At 39.6% G+C, this 17264-nt stretch overlaps 2 protein-coding genes across 2 annotated transcripts; both read right to left on the reverse strand.

Moving 5' to 3' along the window:
- Positions 1 to 197: 197 nt before the first annotated feature.
- ftsj1 (FtsJ RNA 2'-O-methyltransferase 1) lies at positions 198 to 7533 on the reverse strand. Its single transcript, XM_085357787.1, has 11 exons — positions 7472 to 7533; positions 7068 to 7205; positions 6694 to 6763; positions 5396 to 5516; positions 5225 to 5303; positions 5076 to 5128; positions 4948 to 5001; positions 4253 to 4355; positions 3825 to 3908; positions 1969 to 2072; positions 198 to 708 (listed from the first exon to the last, which is right to left on the reverse strand). Exons 2-11 carry the CDS (start codon positions 7186 to 7188, stop codon positions 535 to 537), a joined length of 963 nt encoding a protein of 320 aa, XP_085213913.1. The 5' UTR covers positions 7189 to 7205; positions 7472 to 7533; the 3' UTR covers positions 198 to 534.
- A 4086-nt stretch (positions 7534 to 11619) lies between these two features.
- LOC146628373 (serine/threonine-protein kinase pim-3-like) lies at positions 11620 to 16597 on the reverse strand. Its single transcript, XM_085357789.1, has 6 exons — positions 16465 to 16597; positions 15788 to 15897; positions 14681 to 14731; positions 13010 to 13373; positions 12588 to 12764; positions 11620 to 11822 (listed from the first exon to the last, which is right to left on the reverse strand). The coding sequence occupies exons 1-6, from the start codon at positions 16595 to 16597 to the stop codon at positions 11620 to 11622; spliced, it is 1038 nt and encodes a 345-aa protein (XP_085213915.1).
- Positions 16598 to 17264: the final 667 nt, after the last annotated feature.

A 17264-nucleotide genomic window follows, 5' to 3' on the forward strand; every position in this document is an offset into this window, starting at 1 on the left:
CATGAGACTTACGGTTTATATTAGGTATATATTTTAAAACTATTACTGTTCCAAGTAGATAATCCTTGGGGTTATTGGCAAGAGTGGCATTATTAAATACTAAACATCACCATAGTGAGTGCTTTTATTTCACTTTTTTTTTTAAATACAATTTTATTATAGTGTGACAACTGAACAATTATTAGTCATGGAAAAAATAACATAACATTGACTGTGCCTGGTTTGGCTTAAAATAATATTTTTCTCAATTTAAAAGTAATGGATAAAAACATTTGTTTCAAAGAATTTTGCATCAAAATACAAACCAATAAAAACATACATCTCTGCTTAGAAAAAACATTCAAAACAGCCTCCTGTGTCTTTGTTGATAGACATGCCACTACAGGCCTCATAGAAATTAAACTGTTAGCCATCTTCTCATCTGTCAGGAAAGAGTTCTTTTAATAGTAACTATCCACCGTATCCGGGTGTTGGCCGATTTTGTTTTTTGTTTGTTTTTTTTCTTCAAACCACCAAGAGCATAACTGATTTGGATCAGGTTGATTCAGCGTTTGGCTCTGGCTCATCTTGGCTCTGGGTGGGACAGACTGATGGAGCATCCTCTCTGGACAGCAGGTTCTTTTTGCGGAGATGGCAGGCCTGCTGGTATGGGGGACGTATGGGTGGCTGAGCAGGGGGCGTATACTGGTACTCTTTACCAGCATCAAGCTGAGGAAAGGCAAGAAACAGCCAGGACAAAGACAGCAAAGAGAAAAATACATTAATTTCTTTGGACAATTTGTTCAACAGCATTTATGTATGTAGGTAAATAAGGATTATTTTTGAACGGTGAGTCAAGCAAAACTGCACCCCCTATTATATTTCACTCATTTATTACTAAACCATTAAAATTCAGTATTAAGATATTGGAATAATTATGCATTCCATATTAGAGTGAAAAAAATATAAAGCAAGGGATAACCAAGACATCACAAGAAAAACAAAAGTTTAATTAAAAATTACACTCAAACAGAAAATTTTTTCAAAATACATTAATTAAAGTGGACATGAAACACTACACATATAAAGACTAATTTACACCATGGAGCTCTGCTAAAAAAAGTAAGTTTTTAAAACATGTTTAATGTCATCTTCTGTCAGTATACACATTGACCTACTTTCCCTGCAGACGTGCTGATGGGATTCCCGATCGTGCTTCGGTAAGAAACATAGTTACGTTTGTGGTGTGATGTGCATGTAGCGTGCTGCTATGTTGTAAACTGTCTGGGCGTGCTTGAGAAAAGAGATTTTATTGCATAAAATAGAGCTTATTGCATCTGCTGATTTCCCCACTCAGTACACTCGGCCAGAGGAGGAAATATCAACTTCTGACTCCAGCTTGTTGGGCTGGTGAACCACCTGTCACCTGGCTCAAGCACACTCTCTTCCACACAGTTCTCATTTATAAAGTGCTTTACAAACCTGAACATTACAGCTAACAGCTGGATTTCCCCGTGTCACAATTAGCTAGCAAAACAATAACAAACCACTGATTGCTTAAGAAACAGAGTGAAAGTGGACAGTATATCCTCAGTTTTAACATAAAACTCATTGTTGCAGCCAGAGACAGCACAAAAGTGACCCCCCTCCCCCTTTAGACTGATTTTTAGTTTTAGTGTAGTTTAGTGCTTTCCACAGATTTATCAGTTCTGTCACTAGTTAGCTAACACAAACTAATGTGTCTATTAGCCCCAACCAACCAGTGATGACACGTTCCGTACTGGCACAAGATGGCGCTAAACATGTTATAAAATCTGTAAGCACTTCTATCTTAAATACAGCTTCACAGACGGAGTTATATCTGTCAGTTTTTGAGAGCAGGGCTCCATGGTGTAAATTAACCTTTATACACATACGGTTTCATGTCTACTTTAAGTTTGGTTGGCAAGTTTGACTCTGTATCAGGATCAAGAGGATAAAGCAGCTCACCTGCAAAGGGTAGGTTCTGTCAGAGTCAAAGGCACTGAGGTCACCACACGCCAGGAATGGGACAATGACACGGTTTGGACCTTCTAACTGGTTAAAATCCACATCTTAAGCACAGAGACCAGAAGAGAAACTTATAGGTGTGAATTTATGCTGCAGAAAGAGACTATGCAAAAGTTAATTCAACATTCAAAGGAAGAAGCAAAAGATGTGTAATGCAGTGCTGCACAGTCTGAGGTTCTGTTCATGCAATACACCATGGTTTGGTATCTAGCTTGTGTTGGCTTAATGTGCAAGCAAGGAAAAAAGGAAAAAGAAACACGTGGCAGGACCTACAGATGCAAAAAATGTAGTATTTAAACTTTAGCTTTGAATAAAACTTACTAAATATAACTTTTGCTTATGTGCAAGAAAACTCCACAGGGTATTTTTTAAAAGAATTACCAAATGTGGCCACAAAATTATTGTTAGCATACACTATTTTGCCAAAAGCATTCACTCACTCATCCAAATAATTTAATTCAAGTGTTCCAACCAACTCCATGGTCACAAGTGTATAAAATCAAGCTCCTAGGCATGCAGACTGCTTCTACAAACATGTTTGAAGGAACGTCTCGCTCTGAGGAGCTCAGTGAATTCCAGCGTGTTACATGATAGGATGGAAGTCCAGTGGTGAAATTTCCTCACTACTAAATATTCCACAGTCAACTGTTAGTGGTGTTATACCAACTAGTGGAAACGATTGGGAAGGACAGCCATGAAGTAGTGGCCATGTAAAATGACAGAGCAGGGTCAGCTGATACTGAGGTGCATAGTACGCAATGGTCGCCAACTTTTGCTACAGACCTCTAAACGTCATGTAGCCTTCAGATTAGTTCATAAACAGTGAATAGTGTTTCATGGAATGGGTTTGCATGTCTGAGCAGCTGCACCCAAGCTTTACATCACCAAGCACAATGCATGTCATCACTGGACTCACTGGATCAGTGCAGAGGTGTCTCTTGAAGTGACAAATCACACTTCTCCATCTGATGGAGAAGTCTGGGTTTGGCGGTTGCCATGGGAACGGTACTTTTCTTACTGCAGAGTGCCAAGTATAAAGTAGAGGGGGGATTATGGTGTGGGGTTGTTTTTCAAGACTTGGGCTCAGCCCATTTGTTTCAATGAGAGAAACTCTTAATGCTTCAGCATACCAAGACATTTTGGACAATTTCATACTCCCAACTTTGTGGAAACAGTTTGGGAATGGTATTTTCCTGTTGCACCATGACTGTACACAAGTGCACAAAACAAGGTCCATAAAGGGATGGATGAAAGAGTTTGGTGTAGAACAATTTGACTGAGTTCTGACCTCAACCTAATAGAACATCTTTAGGATGAATTAGAGTGGACACTGTGAGCCAGGCCTTTTTCATCCAACATCAGTGTCTGACCTCACAAATGTGCTTCTAAAAATATAAATACACTCCTAAACATTGTAGAAAACTTTCCAAGAAGAGTCAAAAGCTGTGATAGCTGCAAAGGGTTGCCCACCAATATATTAAACACTATGGATTAAGAATAGGATGTCAGTCTAGTTCATATGTGTGTAAAGGCAAATGAACTAATACTTTTGGCAATACAATGTATGTTACACACTTAGTAATTTACGTCTGTAAATTTTAAGACAACTTATTGTCTTGCAACTAAAACTACATGGTTGAAAACATGAGAAAACTATTATTTAGACTTGGTTTACATTTTTTCAATGACTAGTTTGAACACATAGAACAGGGTGATAATTCTGACCCAAGTACAGTTTCCTGATCCAGTTCAGATAGCAAAGTAAAGACTTATGTGGTTAAATGATTGATAATTACCATAGGAGTGATCCAGCAGAGGATTAGACATGTTGGGGATGTAGCCTTTGGGAGGAGAGTAATTCTGACAGACCACGAAGGCCTCTGTACACAGAAAGACAGATCATTCACGCAGTATGTCAACAGAGGTCATTCAAATGTTTGAGATGGGAATGGGTGTGTAAAATCAAACAATGGATACTGGATTAGAAAGTTCCTCAGAGAGAATCTCCAAACGATTTTATAAGACCAGGCAGCCATTCATTATTAGTATAAGATTTTGTGTAGCCCACCGCCTGTGTGTGAGTGCTGCTGAAACATGTAATAAAATCCACAGCAAATATAAATTTCTTTGCTTTGGATTTCATAATAAAATAAATAAATGAAATGGAGATGAGATTTTCCTTCTATTAGATCCATGCGAGTGGGTTATGACTGTGGTGGCTCACCGATGCTGGAGTTCCTGCTGCTGCGAGGCTTGGTGCAGGTCACACCATCGAAGAAGAGCTTCAGCTGGGAGTACAGCAGTGTCACATCTTTACCTCTGAAAATCTGTCAGAGAGAGTAAAAGCCCGGCTGTCATTACAGGCCAATCTGACAAGAGACATGAAACCCAGGACCCACAACAGGGCTAATTCAAATGGTGGAAAAGGAAGGTTTTACGCAGCTGTGTAAGAAAGCCAACCAAACCCAGGTAGAAAATATTTTTCAAATTCAGTTTTAGCGTGCAACATTATTGTGCCGCCTCCTGAAGAGTTCCAAGGTTTGGTTAGTTTAGCTAAGTTTTACTTCTTGTTAAGTAAACCAAAAAGTTATGCACTTATGTTATACTTAAAATTTCATGGGACCTTGGATGCTTTAGTGCTCACATTTGATGTACAATACTTTTGATATATACATTTGACATATAATACTCTGTCACTATTGTTGCATTACAGCACTACTACTGCTGTGGCAATAGCTTGACAGTTCGTCTGTCATAAATGACAGCAGGAAAAGAAGGACGGGAAGTGTCCATGAGACTTTAAGAGAATGGGTGGATGGATTTTAAATGACTGTCACCTCTCTGGCAGACAGGACTCATTTATTTAACATCAAATGTTATAAGTGTACATTTATGAATTACCACAAATCCTGAGCTCACCTTAGCCACAAACGTTCCTCCAGGCTTCAGGACATGTGTGGTAATGTTCAAAGCCTAAGAAACAAACAGCTGTTAGCGTGACATCACAAGAAATCTGACAGTGCAATCAAACACATCTCTGTACTCACAGCTAACAGGAGCTGAGCCTGGATGTATTCATCCACATCGTGGAGTCCAGTTACTAAGAAAAGAACATAAGAAATAGAATAAGAACAACAAGAGGGGGACAGAGGAGACTTAAGAACCAACGACGTCAGACAGAAAGCAAGCCTCTCACCATCTGGAGCTCCGTCACACACTACAAGGTCGGCCGGGTGACCCTCAAAGTGGCGAATTATTTCCTGAGCTGTTGACACCTAGGAGAAAGACATTGACATAGGTCTTCACTCCTCCACGCCTACGAGTTGAGTTACTGTGATTACTGACATCATTGTGCTTATGTCCCTACCTTGGTGATGTCTCCCTGGATTTGAGTAACTCCGGGCAGAGGAGCCATGGCCTGAAGGTCCACTGCCACAATCTTCACTTCCTCACCGCTCTCACCCTTTTCAGCTTTCTCCGCACACCCTCTTTTAATAAAAACAATCAAACAAACAAAATGCACAGAATAGTTTTTTAGTAAGTAGACACATTTTATGAATATATCACATATCATAATCCAAATACTTTATAATAGAAATAAAGCAGCTCCAAAAAATTCATTTAAACACATATTCACACAATTTACATAAAATATCACAGCAACAAACTGTCCTCCATCCACAGTCCCAGAGATTAGGCGTTGAAAGCTTAATAAATGTGTTCAGATTAGATTTAAAGACAACCACAGCTGATGCCAGTCTAGGGGTCACTTGGTGCAGAAACAACAAGAGCAGCATAAGGATGGTGTGTTATTCTTAGCATGATATTCTGGTATTTCCAACACCTTTTTTAATCCTATAGGTGTTTTCATACCTATAGTTTGTTAATTTGATCCAAATCAGTTGATGAGTTTGTAAACTTGTAGCTTTTTCCTGTGGGTTAGTTTGTTTTCATACTGAGGAAGATCTAAAATGCGTCACTATAAACCACATGAGAATGTTCAGTCAGCTCATTAGCCAGATGTGTCTGGGGCAAGTGCAACAAAAGTAAATACAGGAAGAAGGTGCTGTGTTCTGGTTTATTGGAGAACACAGAATTTACTTTCATTTCAGAGCTTGTTGCTAGCCCGTACAGACCTTTGCACATCTATAGTACCTTTCTGCACTGAGAAAACAAGCATACATGGATGGCTATGGGGTGGGGTTTTTTATAGCTCAAACTCGTGACGTAGTTGGATCAGGTTGACACATAAACAAACTGCTCTGGAGTTTATTTGTAATGGTACTGAGACCACCTCCTCCAAATTGTCTTGGTGGGGTTGTTTTGGTTCACATCTCATTACGAATACTGTGTTCACACTTGCACAAATGAACTGCACCAGGTAGGAAAATGAACCGGGAGTTCAATTGAAATGGATTAAACACTGCAGTTGTGAAAACACCATATAAATATGAGAATACACCCCTGCAGCAGTTTATATGCTATAAAAAGAGGAATAGGATAAGAGTTCAACTCTAAGGCCCATGTTATTTCTTTAATGGTATATTTCTAAAAAAAAAAGATTTGTTGTATAAAAGTGTAATATACTGCAGCCATGCAAATCATTTTTGCTCAGCTAGGATATGTTCACTATATGTTGGCATATTAAAATAAGTAACATGTTACCTGAGTTTCCGGCTGAGAACCTGACTCCAACTTCCAGGGGCTGCACAGAGATCCACTGCTCTGTTTACACCTAAAAAAGAAGAAAACAGACATTTATCAACAGACACAATAGTACAAGGGCTGGCAGTGAGTTTTTCATGTCACTGTGGAGAAATTTTGGCCCACTATTCTTTACAGAATTATTTTAATTTAGCCACATTAGAAGGTTTGTAAGAATGTATGCCCTATAAGCTCATGACAAAACATCTCAATACTAAATCATTTTATATCATGAAAAAGTCACATCAGGGTTTTCTAAAGAACCCCTTTTCTACATATTATACATATACTAAACTATTGATAAAAGTCTTTCTCAGGTGACCTATGGGTCTCACCTGTGAACAAGTTGAACTCTTGATCGAGCTGCAGCAGCTTGAAGGCGCTCCTCGCTCTCCAGCCCTCCTCTTTGGCCAGTCGATAGTAAATGTCTCGTTTGTCTTTGGAGGACCGACCCATATTGACCTATGACCCCTCTGAAGGAAAACACACAGTCACAATGGCCCCTATTCTTTTAGAGCTATTATCGCTATAATGGAAGCTGTCTGTATAACACAGGCTGTATTTCTTGAGTATTGTTGCATTTGGATTTCGGTTACTACAGGAGAAGACCCGCTGCATGGCTGTCCGTCCTTGTTGTTTGAAGGTAGGTAAGCGTCTTTGTGTGAATTAAATTCAAGTTCATACTACACAAAACACGTAAAAACACAAAGACTGGTTCACGACATCCAGACTCACTTACTTTCACGTGGGCTTTGCTGTTGTCGACTGTGAAAAGGCTCTTCTTCTTTTCGTCCTTCCGCCTCTTCTTCTTCTTTGGTGTTTAACGGCAATTCGCATCCAGGATAGTGCATTACTGCCTCCTGTAGGATTGTCGAATCATTTAAGGTCACTAGCCAATCATTTTGCTTCTTGATCCTCTTATGTCGCCAGAGGTGGGAAGTAACGAAGTACAAATATTTCGTTAATGTACTTAAGTAAAGTATAGATACCTGAAAATTGTACTTGAGTATTTATTTTTCTGAAAACGTTACTTTTCCTCCTACATTTTCACATAAATATCTGTACTTCCCACTCCTTTCATTTTCAAAATAGACTACTTTCGGTTTAACATATTTGAAGTGATTTTTAATTTCATGCCACAGCGGGCCTTCAAACATTAAACCGATTTGAGCCAACACAGTAAAACATGAAAGATAGTCCTAATGGTGTGTCAATCACCAGGGGTTAGCGTACTTCAGCATCTACCTAGCTCTACAGAAGAGAAGCATGTACAAAGGGGGTAACATTTTGTAAGTGTAAGTATTTTCAAATGTAAGGTTTATGTCAGCTCAACAAAGACACAGACTGTTTGTTTCTCACACAGTGTGTCTGCTAGCTAAAGGTGTATCTGCTGCTACACTTAACTTTACTCAGAGGTGGAAAAAGATAAGAAAGTCAGGACAGGATAGGAAGAAGAGAAGTTGTATTTAAAATTAAGGCCTAGCCAGTGGGATTTGATGAGGGGGAAATTTAAAGCTAACATGTAAATCCTCATTTTTAAAAATAAGATATTTGCTCTGTATATGACATTGTTTTGCAGGATGTTTCATATTGTGAAACATCCTGCAAAAAAAACTGAGGTATAGCTTAGTAACTTTGTATTATTGAAAGGTTGCATGAAAATACTGTGCAGTTTAATGCAGGATAAACAGGTTGGTTTGCTGTACTGTGTCGGACTGGTGCACAGAAGCTGTGATGTTCTTGGTCATGGGTAGGTTAAATGAAGGGAATTGGAAATTATTTTACATTTTTGGTGACGACACGTAGATTCATTCACTGAATTCCACCTTCATACCAGTTTTATACTGTTTAGCATAAAGCATATTAGGACTGAAAGTTTATATTCCTTTGTACTAATATAATTTTATCATATTAATACAGGATTCAGTTGGCTTTGCACAGTAATAACTCGTAGCCTGCAAATGGCCTTAAAAGACTACTTTTTACTTTCTTACTTTGAGTACATTTCAAAGGCTGCACTTTTTCACTTTTCATTGAGTAAAGAAGTAAAATCAGTACTTTAACTTTTACAGTATTTATAACATAAGTATCTGTACTTCTACTTAAGTACAGAATGTCTGCACTTTTGCTACCTCTGAGGAAAACTGAATAGTGCTGCCCTTACTAAATCACTGTACGCCACTTCTACGTTGTACATTATGTCCTTGACTCAGTTTCCATCATTTCTTTCCTTATTCTCATGGATTGTCTGCATGACAGAAGAACACACTTAACTGCCTCAGTCTTGTGACCGGAGTTGTTATAGGTTTGTAGTTTCATAACATTTTTCAGACTGAAAGTGAAATATTATAAAATACTGACTCGATTAAATTGCGTTAATATTTAAAAATATCTTTTCTAAAAAAAATTAAAAATCCCAAGCCAATAAAAATGTACATGGGCCAGTAAAACTGAGCCACTGACCTGAGGGATTTGAACTTGGACACTGAATTATTGTTAATATTGATTAACATGTACACCAACATACCCTCAACACAAGAACTTTGCATCAAAGCACAGGGCAAACTTCAGAATGCTAATATACTTGCTTCTCAACATTGCAGCCACCACATTTCACTTTAAAGGCTTGCAGAAACAAACTCACTCATTTACTTGCACACTTAAACACACAGACGCACATGTACAAAAACTCATAAAGCCTTCAAGGAAGAAAACGTAAAGATGAATTTTTACGCTTTACTTTAGATCTTTTTTTAACAAATGAAACAGATGTTCCACAGCCCTCAGCCTCCAAATTACAGCATGTACATCATTTGATGCGGTCCAGTGGCAATCCTAGACTTGCTGGGTCTCTTGTCAGATGGGGGACTGGCCCTTTGCCTTAGCTAGGTAGGTGCATGATGTTGTGGCCAGGTGGCTGCAGCCTGACCCTTCCCCGCGAGAAGTTTTCGTGCTGAACATGGTGGTTCTGGAGCAATCCATGGAGGGGCTCCTGGCTGGGACAGCAAAGTGAATCCGCTGTCACCGGTCCTCGAGCCTTGAGATTGCCGTGACCCTGGCTGAGGACCATCCGGCAGTGCGGCTAGCTCCATCGCGGGAGCAGCCGAGGCCAGCGGCAGGAAGTCAGGCAGACCTGGCCTTAACAAGGTTTCTCAAGGTTCTGCTGAGCAGCAGCCATTTCCTTTGATTAAATGCATTGTCTCTCCACAATTCCCGGCAGCCACAGAAACTGTGCCCAGCTGTTCAGAAGCCGTGCAATTGTCAGGGCAGAAGTGCTGGAGATGCGGGCAGCATGGACACATCCTCATGATGTTCCACGGCACCAGCCCTCCGACAACTTCCCCTGGTTCAGGAGAGACATACTGCAGTCCAGTAACATACTAAGAGGGTATATACCAGGCAATGGTAAACTCCGGCTACATGCAAATCCTGGTTTGCACAGAGTAGGACTGTGTAGGATTTCTTTAAGTTAAAAAAGTGTTTTTAACCTTTACCTATTTGTTATTCAGTCACATAAAAATTAACCATGTGAAGGAGAGATTGGCACCTGTCTGGCAGTTGTCAACTTTTAGCTTTCCAGCACGCAAAGTAAAACAGTTGCCATATTTTTACATGACTACATGTTTCTGCAGAGCCGTACAACATAACCTACATGAGTGGCCAACATTACTGCTGGCCGTCACGCTTGTGTGTAGAGTATTAAACAAACTTATTATATTTGGCTTGCCATAAATGTTCCTGTAGACAGTTCTGCTCTTCAAAGCTGATCATACCTACATTATGAGGGCCTTGACCCTGATTGACAGCTATTAATAGAGAAAGACTGAGTCAGAGTACTGGTGGTGGCAGCTGTGACAGGGAAAAGCTGTGTAGTATAGTGAAAAGAATTGAGACCAATATTATCTGCTTCTATATAAAAATATATATATAAAAAAAAGTTTAATTGGAATAATGTCCATGAAGAAACCTTTCCTGCCAGGATTCTACATTTCAAAATGTCAACAAATAAAATATTTTAAAAAACAATAAAGAAGATAACAAAATACAATAAATGCATACAAAAGTATATACATATAACAAAAATGCATGTTTTCAAAATAAAAAACACAATATTTGCATTGACTGTGCATCTTATACCCTGACAAACAGATGAGGTTGACTGCAGGTATTCCCTGTCAAGCACACTGGATGTGGACACATTTTAAGTAAAATCAGCTAAAACTAAAAAACCGACTGTCCAGATGATTGTTTAACCATAGAAACAAGAAACAAAAAAACAAACAAACAAAAAAGTGTTACATTGCAGACTAACTAAATATATCTGGAAGACTTAAAATCCCCTGCAGCCTTACAGACGATTAGATGTTCCATTGCCCTGATGTGGCTGCACACAGCAGAATTTAACCAGATGTTCAAAAATGTTTTCATTTTCAACGTCTAGAGCAGGGGTGCCCAATCCCGGTCCTCGAGAGCTACCGTCCTGCAGCTTTTAGATGCATCCTTGTTCCCACACACCCGAATCAAATGAATGGCTTGTTATAAGGCCTTTACCAAACATGATGGCATGCTGAAGAGGTAATCAAACCATTTGATTCAGCTGTGTTGGAGTAGGGATGCATCTAAAAGCTGCAGGATAGTAGCTCTTGAGGACTGGGATTGGGCAGCCCTGGTCTAGAGATTCTCTCCCTTTGCAGTCTGGTTTTTGCCAATGAATGACACTTTCCCCATAGCAGCTTTAAATAAACAAATTCAAGGCACTTTTAACGCAGCACAAAGCTGCGCCACAGCAGCAAACTTCATCCACAACTGTGAACAACTCCCACCGACATGTCATAGACACTGAAGGACAGCTGTCAGTCAAGTCCAAACCATGCCCACCATGAGATTCTACTGGTTGGGAGGGGAGTAGGAGGAAGATGGATTCAAGAAGGAGCAGGAGGTGTTATCTTTGACAGCATGAAGTGTGATGGCTGCCTCGTCTGTTCGCTGAGCCCTGCTGCCCATCAACCAAGGGTGGAGGAAGATCTGCTCCAGGGTTGGCCGGTCGGACGGCTGCTGGCACAAACACCAGCCAATCAGCTGCTGGCACTCTGCAACAGAAAGATAAACTACTAGTACAAAAGCTTGAGGCACAACACACTGACCAATGACCAATCATTTATATCAGGGGTCTCAAACTCCAGTCCTTGAGAGCCGCTGTCCTGAAACTTTTCCATGTGTCCCTATTGCAGCACACCTGAAGACAATTAGTAGGTCATTAGCAAGACTGTAGAACTTGAGTGCATGCTGAGGTGGCAATTCAGCCATTTGATTCATCTTACAGCAGCTCATGAGTGAATGAACATGGTGCAAAAGTATTTTTAGAAGTACATTTTTCCAAACACTTACATTAACTTAAATTTACTTGAGTAGGGTTAGGGGTTGACACTTCAGCATGCAGTTCTATGCTCTTGCTAATGACCTAATTTTATTCAGGTGTGTTGCAACAGGGACACCGGCCCTCAAGGACTGAGACCCCTGCAATAGGGTGAGTCACAACAATCTGAGTTTCCAGCTCTTATACACAATCTTGTCATTGCACTGTCTTTGTAAATACTGGCACTTCTTTTTCTGCCATAATCCAGCTTGCACTGGCACAGTGTGTTAGTAAATAGAGTCAATCAACTCAGAGTGGATGAAGTTGTTTCATGAAACAGAGCCCAGGATAGCCTCTTTCATGCTTCATGCTTGTGAGCATTTGTGTGTATGATGTCAGTTCATTGGTCAGTTTTCCCACCCTCTTTGCCACTAAAAATGCCAATGCTGCAAAACAGGAACAGAGACAATAGACAATTTCTATCACTGGGTAGACTGACCCGAGGAGACTTTCCGCCTGAAATAGATCTGTCCCGTTAGGATCTCCTCGTCATGTTCAAAGGGGATGTCGCCACACACCATGTCATACAGCAGCACACCGAGTGACCAGACGGTGGCTGGTCGCCCATAGTATCGATGGAATCGGATCCACTCTGGAGGACTGTATACTCGTGTCCCTGCAGGGAGGACAAATACAGAAAAGCATCAGGCATTTTAAAGCCAAGCAATGGCTCCAGCTGCAACTCCTGGCTGCCTATAGAGTCAGGAACATGTCCTCCTCATCAATGAAGGCAACTTTCTGAGCATAATGATCCATCTCTAAATAGTAATTTTGTGTGTGTGAGTGGGGGATGTGTGGGTGGGAGCACAAAATAGTGACAGACACAAAAACAGTGACAGATAATGGGACATTTGGACTCACCATCAAACTCTGTGTAGACAGTGTCTTTAAGAACAGCCCCTGAGCCAAAGTCAATGAGTTTGACCTGCTCGGTCCTCAGGTCCACCAGCAGGTTCTCGTCCTTAATATCACGGTGGACAACGCCACAGGCATAGCAGTGACGTATGGCCTCCAGTACCTGCAGGAAGAAGCCACGTGCTGCCTCCTCATCAAGAGCGCCACGCTCTGTGATGTAATCAAACAGGTCCTGACATGGCTTGGGATGCTCCATCGCTATAAACCAGCCATCCGCCTGCTCCCACCAATCCAAGAGCTGCACCACGCCAGCAAAGGTCCCACTCACTTTCTTCAGCAGCACAATCTCTAAAGGAATTAAAGCTCCGGACTGAGAGAGCAATTTAAATAATCAGGATGTCGTCCTTTAAATTACATCAAGTTAAATACAGATAAAAGTATGCAAAGAAGAGGAAGACGATCATGTGGGTTTTTATGAAGAATGGCACATGAGGACCAACAGGTTGCTGGAAATCCAAACAAATCCAAAAACAAGGAACTAAGGTGTTTGGGGTGTTTTGCTTGGTAAAAAATTTATGATTATAAAGACAAGATATACTTTATTTGTCCCAACAGTTGTGATGTTCCTTTGTTACAGCAGTTTATAAAGTTAAGGTAAACAAAACCTATATCCTGATTTTTAAATCATTTAATGCATTCATGCAACAAGCACCTCATCCTACAGAAGCACACGCACTCTGACAGTGGCTTTTTTGTCTAATGATAACCAGTCATGCAACTATACCAAAGCATGCAAAGAACACAAGGAAACTGGGGGCACAGTAAGAAGCTTCATGGGCCATACATAGCAGCAGTAGAAAGTTAGACTTAGTTATTGACCAGACATATTCATTAGAGGTGGGAATCACCATACATCTCACGATACGATATTATCGCAATACTTAACGCACGATACGATATTATTGCAATTTTTTAAAATATTTTGCGATATTCAGATTCTGTACATAAAGGTAAACTATCAATATTCATTTTATCTAATATCAAAGTCTCACACTCAGTCTTTCTCTCATTTCAGTCAGTTTTATTGTTGACAAACTGAACGGTTTGTTTTACAGTCTAGTCCAACTTAACTGAATGCAACCATCTGGCACAATTATAGCTATTCTGAACTATGCAATTTGTGAAACCTATGCAGCCTCTTCAGCAACTGAAGAATTTGAAAGTAAATTAAAACAAAATATAATTTTACATTAAATAAAAAAGTTTTAAACTTAATTAAAATAAAACATGTCTTAAATTAAAATAAGTAAACTGTCATGTTTATTGCTGCCAAAAAAAAAGTTAAACACATTTGGACAGTGAAGGAATGTCAGGATTCTTGCTCAGAAAAAGGATCAACATGCTCTGAAGTCGGAGCATGTTCCAGTCCACAAAAACTTTTTTTGTAACAAAATATCGATTTCTGCTGTCCCTGTATCGATACATTATTAGCAAACAAAATATCACGATACTACACAGTATCGATTTTTTCCCCCCACCCCTAATATTCATTTTATTCATCTATTTGTGAACACGAAAGATAATTTCACATAGTAATAGAAGCTGAAGTGGTAAGAAAACAGGTAGTAAGGCAATTAAAACTGTTAAACTGCAAGTAGAAATGCAGGCAGCCCTTACCAGAGAACCCCACTCAGTCACCTGATCCTTGCTCACATGTTTCACTGCCACCTACATGTAAATAAACACCATCAAAATATTATAAACATATCCTCAGAATAAAACTGAATAAATTCTCTTTCTATACTAAAATACAAACCATCATACAGCAGCTTTAGGGTAGATCTGTGCATGCTGATAATATGAATCTTTTGGTCTAACAATGTTGTTCCTGATTTATGAAATAACTATTTTCCCACCGTAATTAAAATAACTATTATTGTCAAATTCCTACTTCCAATAAGTAAAGATTTAGCAGAAGGAACAGAGAGTAAAGCACTTTTGTTTAATAACCGGCTTTCTTTGTGACAACAAAGACATGAGCCAGGCATGCCAGCACTGAGTCAAGCTGCACAGCTGATAGCAGTAAAAGAGGAAGTAAGAGTGACAGATGTGGGTTTTAAATAAAAGCAGCATCTGAAAAAGTTTTTTTTTTTTTTATTCCGAACTGACAAAAAGAAACGGAATTTTCAATTTTTTGTTAATTACATAATAAAATGATGATAGATAAAATTACAGCTATGGAAAATTGTAATGATAATGTAGGCGAGAAGCCAATACTTTTAACAGACTAAGGAGATGCTGTAATTGAAAACAACAATTAAAAAAACAAAAACAAAGCCTAGATTAATTGAATTCATATGAATGTGACACATTTACTGGAGAAAACAACAAGATTTAAGTTCAGAGCAGACTACAAGTCATGTAGACACTGGTCTTAAATAAAACAATGCCTCTTCATTCTGGCTGTTGAAAGACTGGACCAAATTAACAAAGACTGAAAAATTAATGACTGTCAATTCATTATTTCAATTCAATTAATTCGTATTTGAGATAATTGTTTTCATTTAGTCTCAAATTCAGTCTTCCTTTTTAATGCAAGAACCTTGAGGCCTAATACAAAATATTTAAGTAGGATTGTCAGTTATTGTTTTTAAACTCGAACATTCAAGTACGGCTTGATTTTGAAGGGTCAAACAGGAAACTCAGCTGTCTGCTACAAGGCATCTTGACAATGAGAGTTGGCCATGTGCTGCGACCAAAACAAAGCCGCCCCTCGGTTCTTACCGGCAAACCATCAGCGAGGCGAACAGCTGAGTAAACGGTACCGAATCCCCCACTGCCGAGAACCGGACCCAGCCGGTACTGCTTCTCAAGCGACTGCTTCTCTGCGTTGGCTGCAGAGCACAGGGAAGAAAAGTCAGGGCTAATCAAAGTCATGTCAACTTTGCAAATAAACCCCAACATAGTACGTCCCGCGATTAGAACTGCGTGTAATCGTCGACACAAACGTACACATCACCGAATACACTTGCAACGTTTAAAGCAAAGACAAAAACTCACTTTACGTTATACAAGACACCTAGATGTCAAAATGGTCCCGTCCTTGGCCTGAAAATGTCCTAATTTAAACAATGATCGCCATGTATTCTGCAGATATATGAAACTTTAAGTGGTTTAAGTCCCTCCGATTGGGGTAAAGGTGTCCTAGCTCCATTCAGGCTGAGTTGATTTCAATACTTAAAATAATAATAATAATAATAAATTCATTTTAGTTTAGTCACATGTTAGCTAAATGAATAACTAAGTCTAGAAAAATCTGTATTTTGTATCAGATGACCCAGATTTTCCAACCCGATTCGAAATCCCGGCTTCGAATAATCCATTTCTGATTAAGACTTGAAGCGTGGCGGGTAAAATAAAGTGACGTGAAATGGACACAGCTGCGAAGTCGAGGCTGTTACCTTGCAGGAGCTTCACCGGCAGGTCCATGCTGAACGACATGTGTGAGAGGGTGTCCAGTTTAGAGAGCAGCATGCTGCTCCTGACTTCTCCCGAATAATTCAACCGCACCGAGAAATTATTGGCGCTATACATCCTCAGGAAAAAAAAAAAAAAACAGTCCTCGGCTCCTCTCACGGGAGAGATAAACATAACCTAAAATCCATTCCGGATGTGGTCCACAGAGCGCAAACCCCGAAGTCTGAGGTTGCTCCGCTATAACGCTGCTGCCAGTATATACAAGAAAATCCTTCCGCCTGACCCCCGCTGACACACCAAATTGTACCACAAAGCTTGCTGCATTAAAACTACACGAACACACTTAAATGGAATAAAAAACAAAGGGGCCCCATGTTTTAGGTAAATGTGAAGTCATTTTCTTGAAAATGTAGTCGTAATTCAATGAGAAACCCACGGCCTAGTTTATTCTTTACGCGACTAGTGCAGGGATTCGGAGACGGTCACTCGGCAATGCTGCAGCACACCAAAGACGAAAAAGCGCTTCCCCCAACAATAAACGAATAAATAAATAAATAAATAAATAAATAATGTTAAAATGCAATGATTTTAATATTTGAATTAAAATGATATTATTGTTTATGGTAATAAGGTTGGTTGGACAATGTGAGAGAAAGTTAATATGATGTCGTTTTTGTTTTGTTTTTTTCCAAACCATTCGCTAAAGACTGGTAATGGAGATGATTTGCTATTGGAAGCTCCAGTTACTCATATGTTACTTTTTGGGTCAATGTGAAGATTTAAT

The sequence above is a fragment of the Diplotaxodon limnothrissa genome, linkage group LG7 (genome assembly GCF_057381915.1).
Source record: "Diplotaxodon limnothrissa isolate DT_005_m linkage group LG7, D_limnothrissa_male_GT1.1, whole genome shotgun sequence".
Lineage (NCBI taxonomy): Eukaryota > Metazoa > Chordata > Actinopteri > Cichliformes > Cichlidae > Diplotaxodon > Diplotaxodon limnothrissa.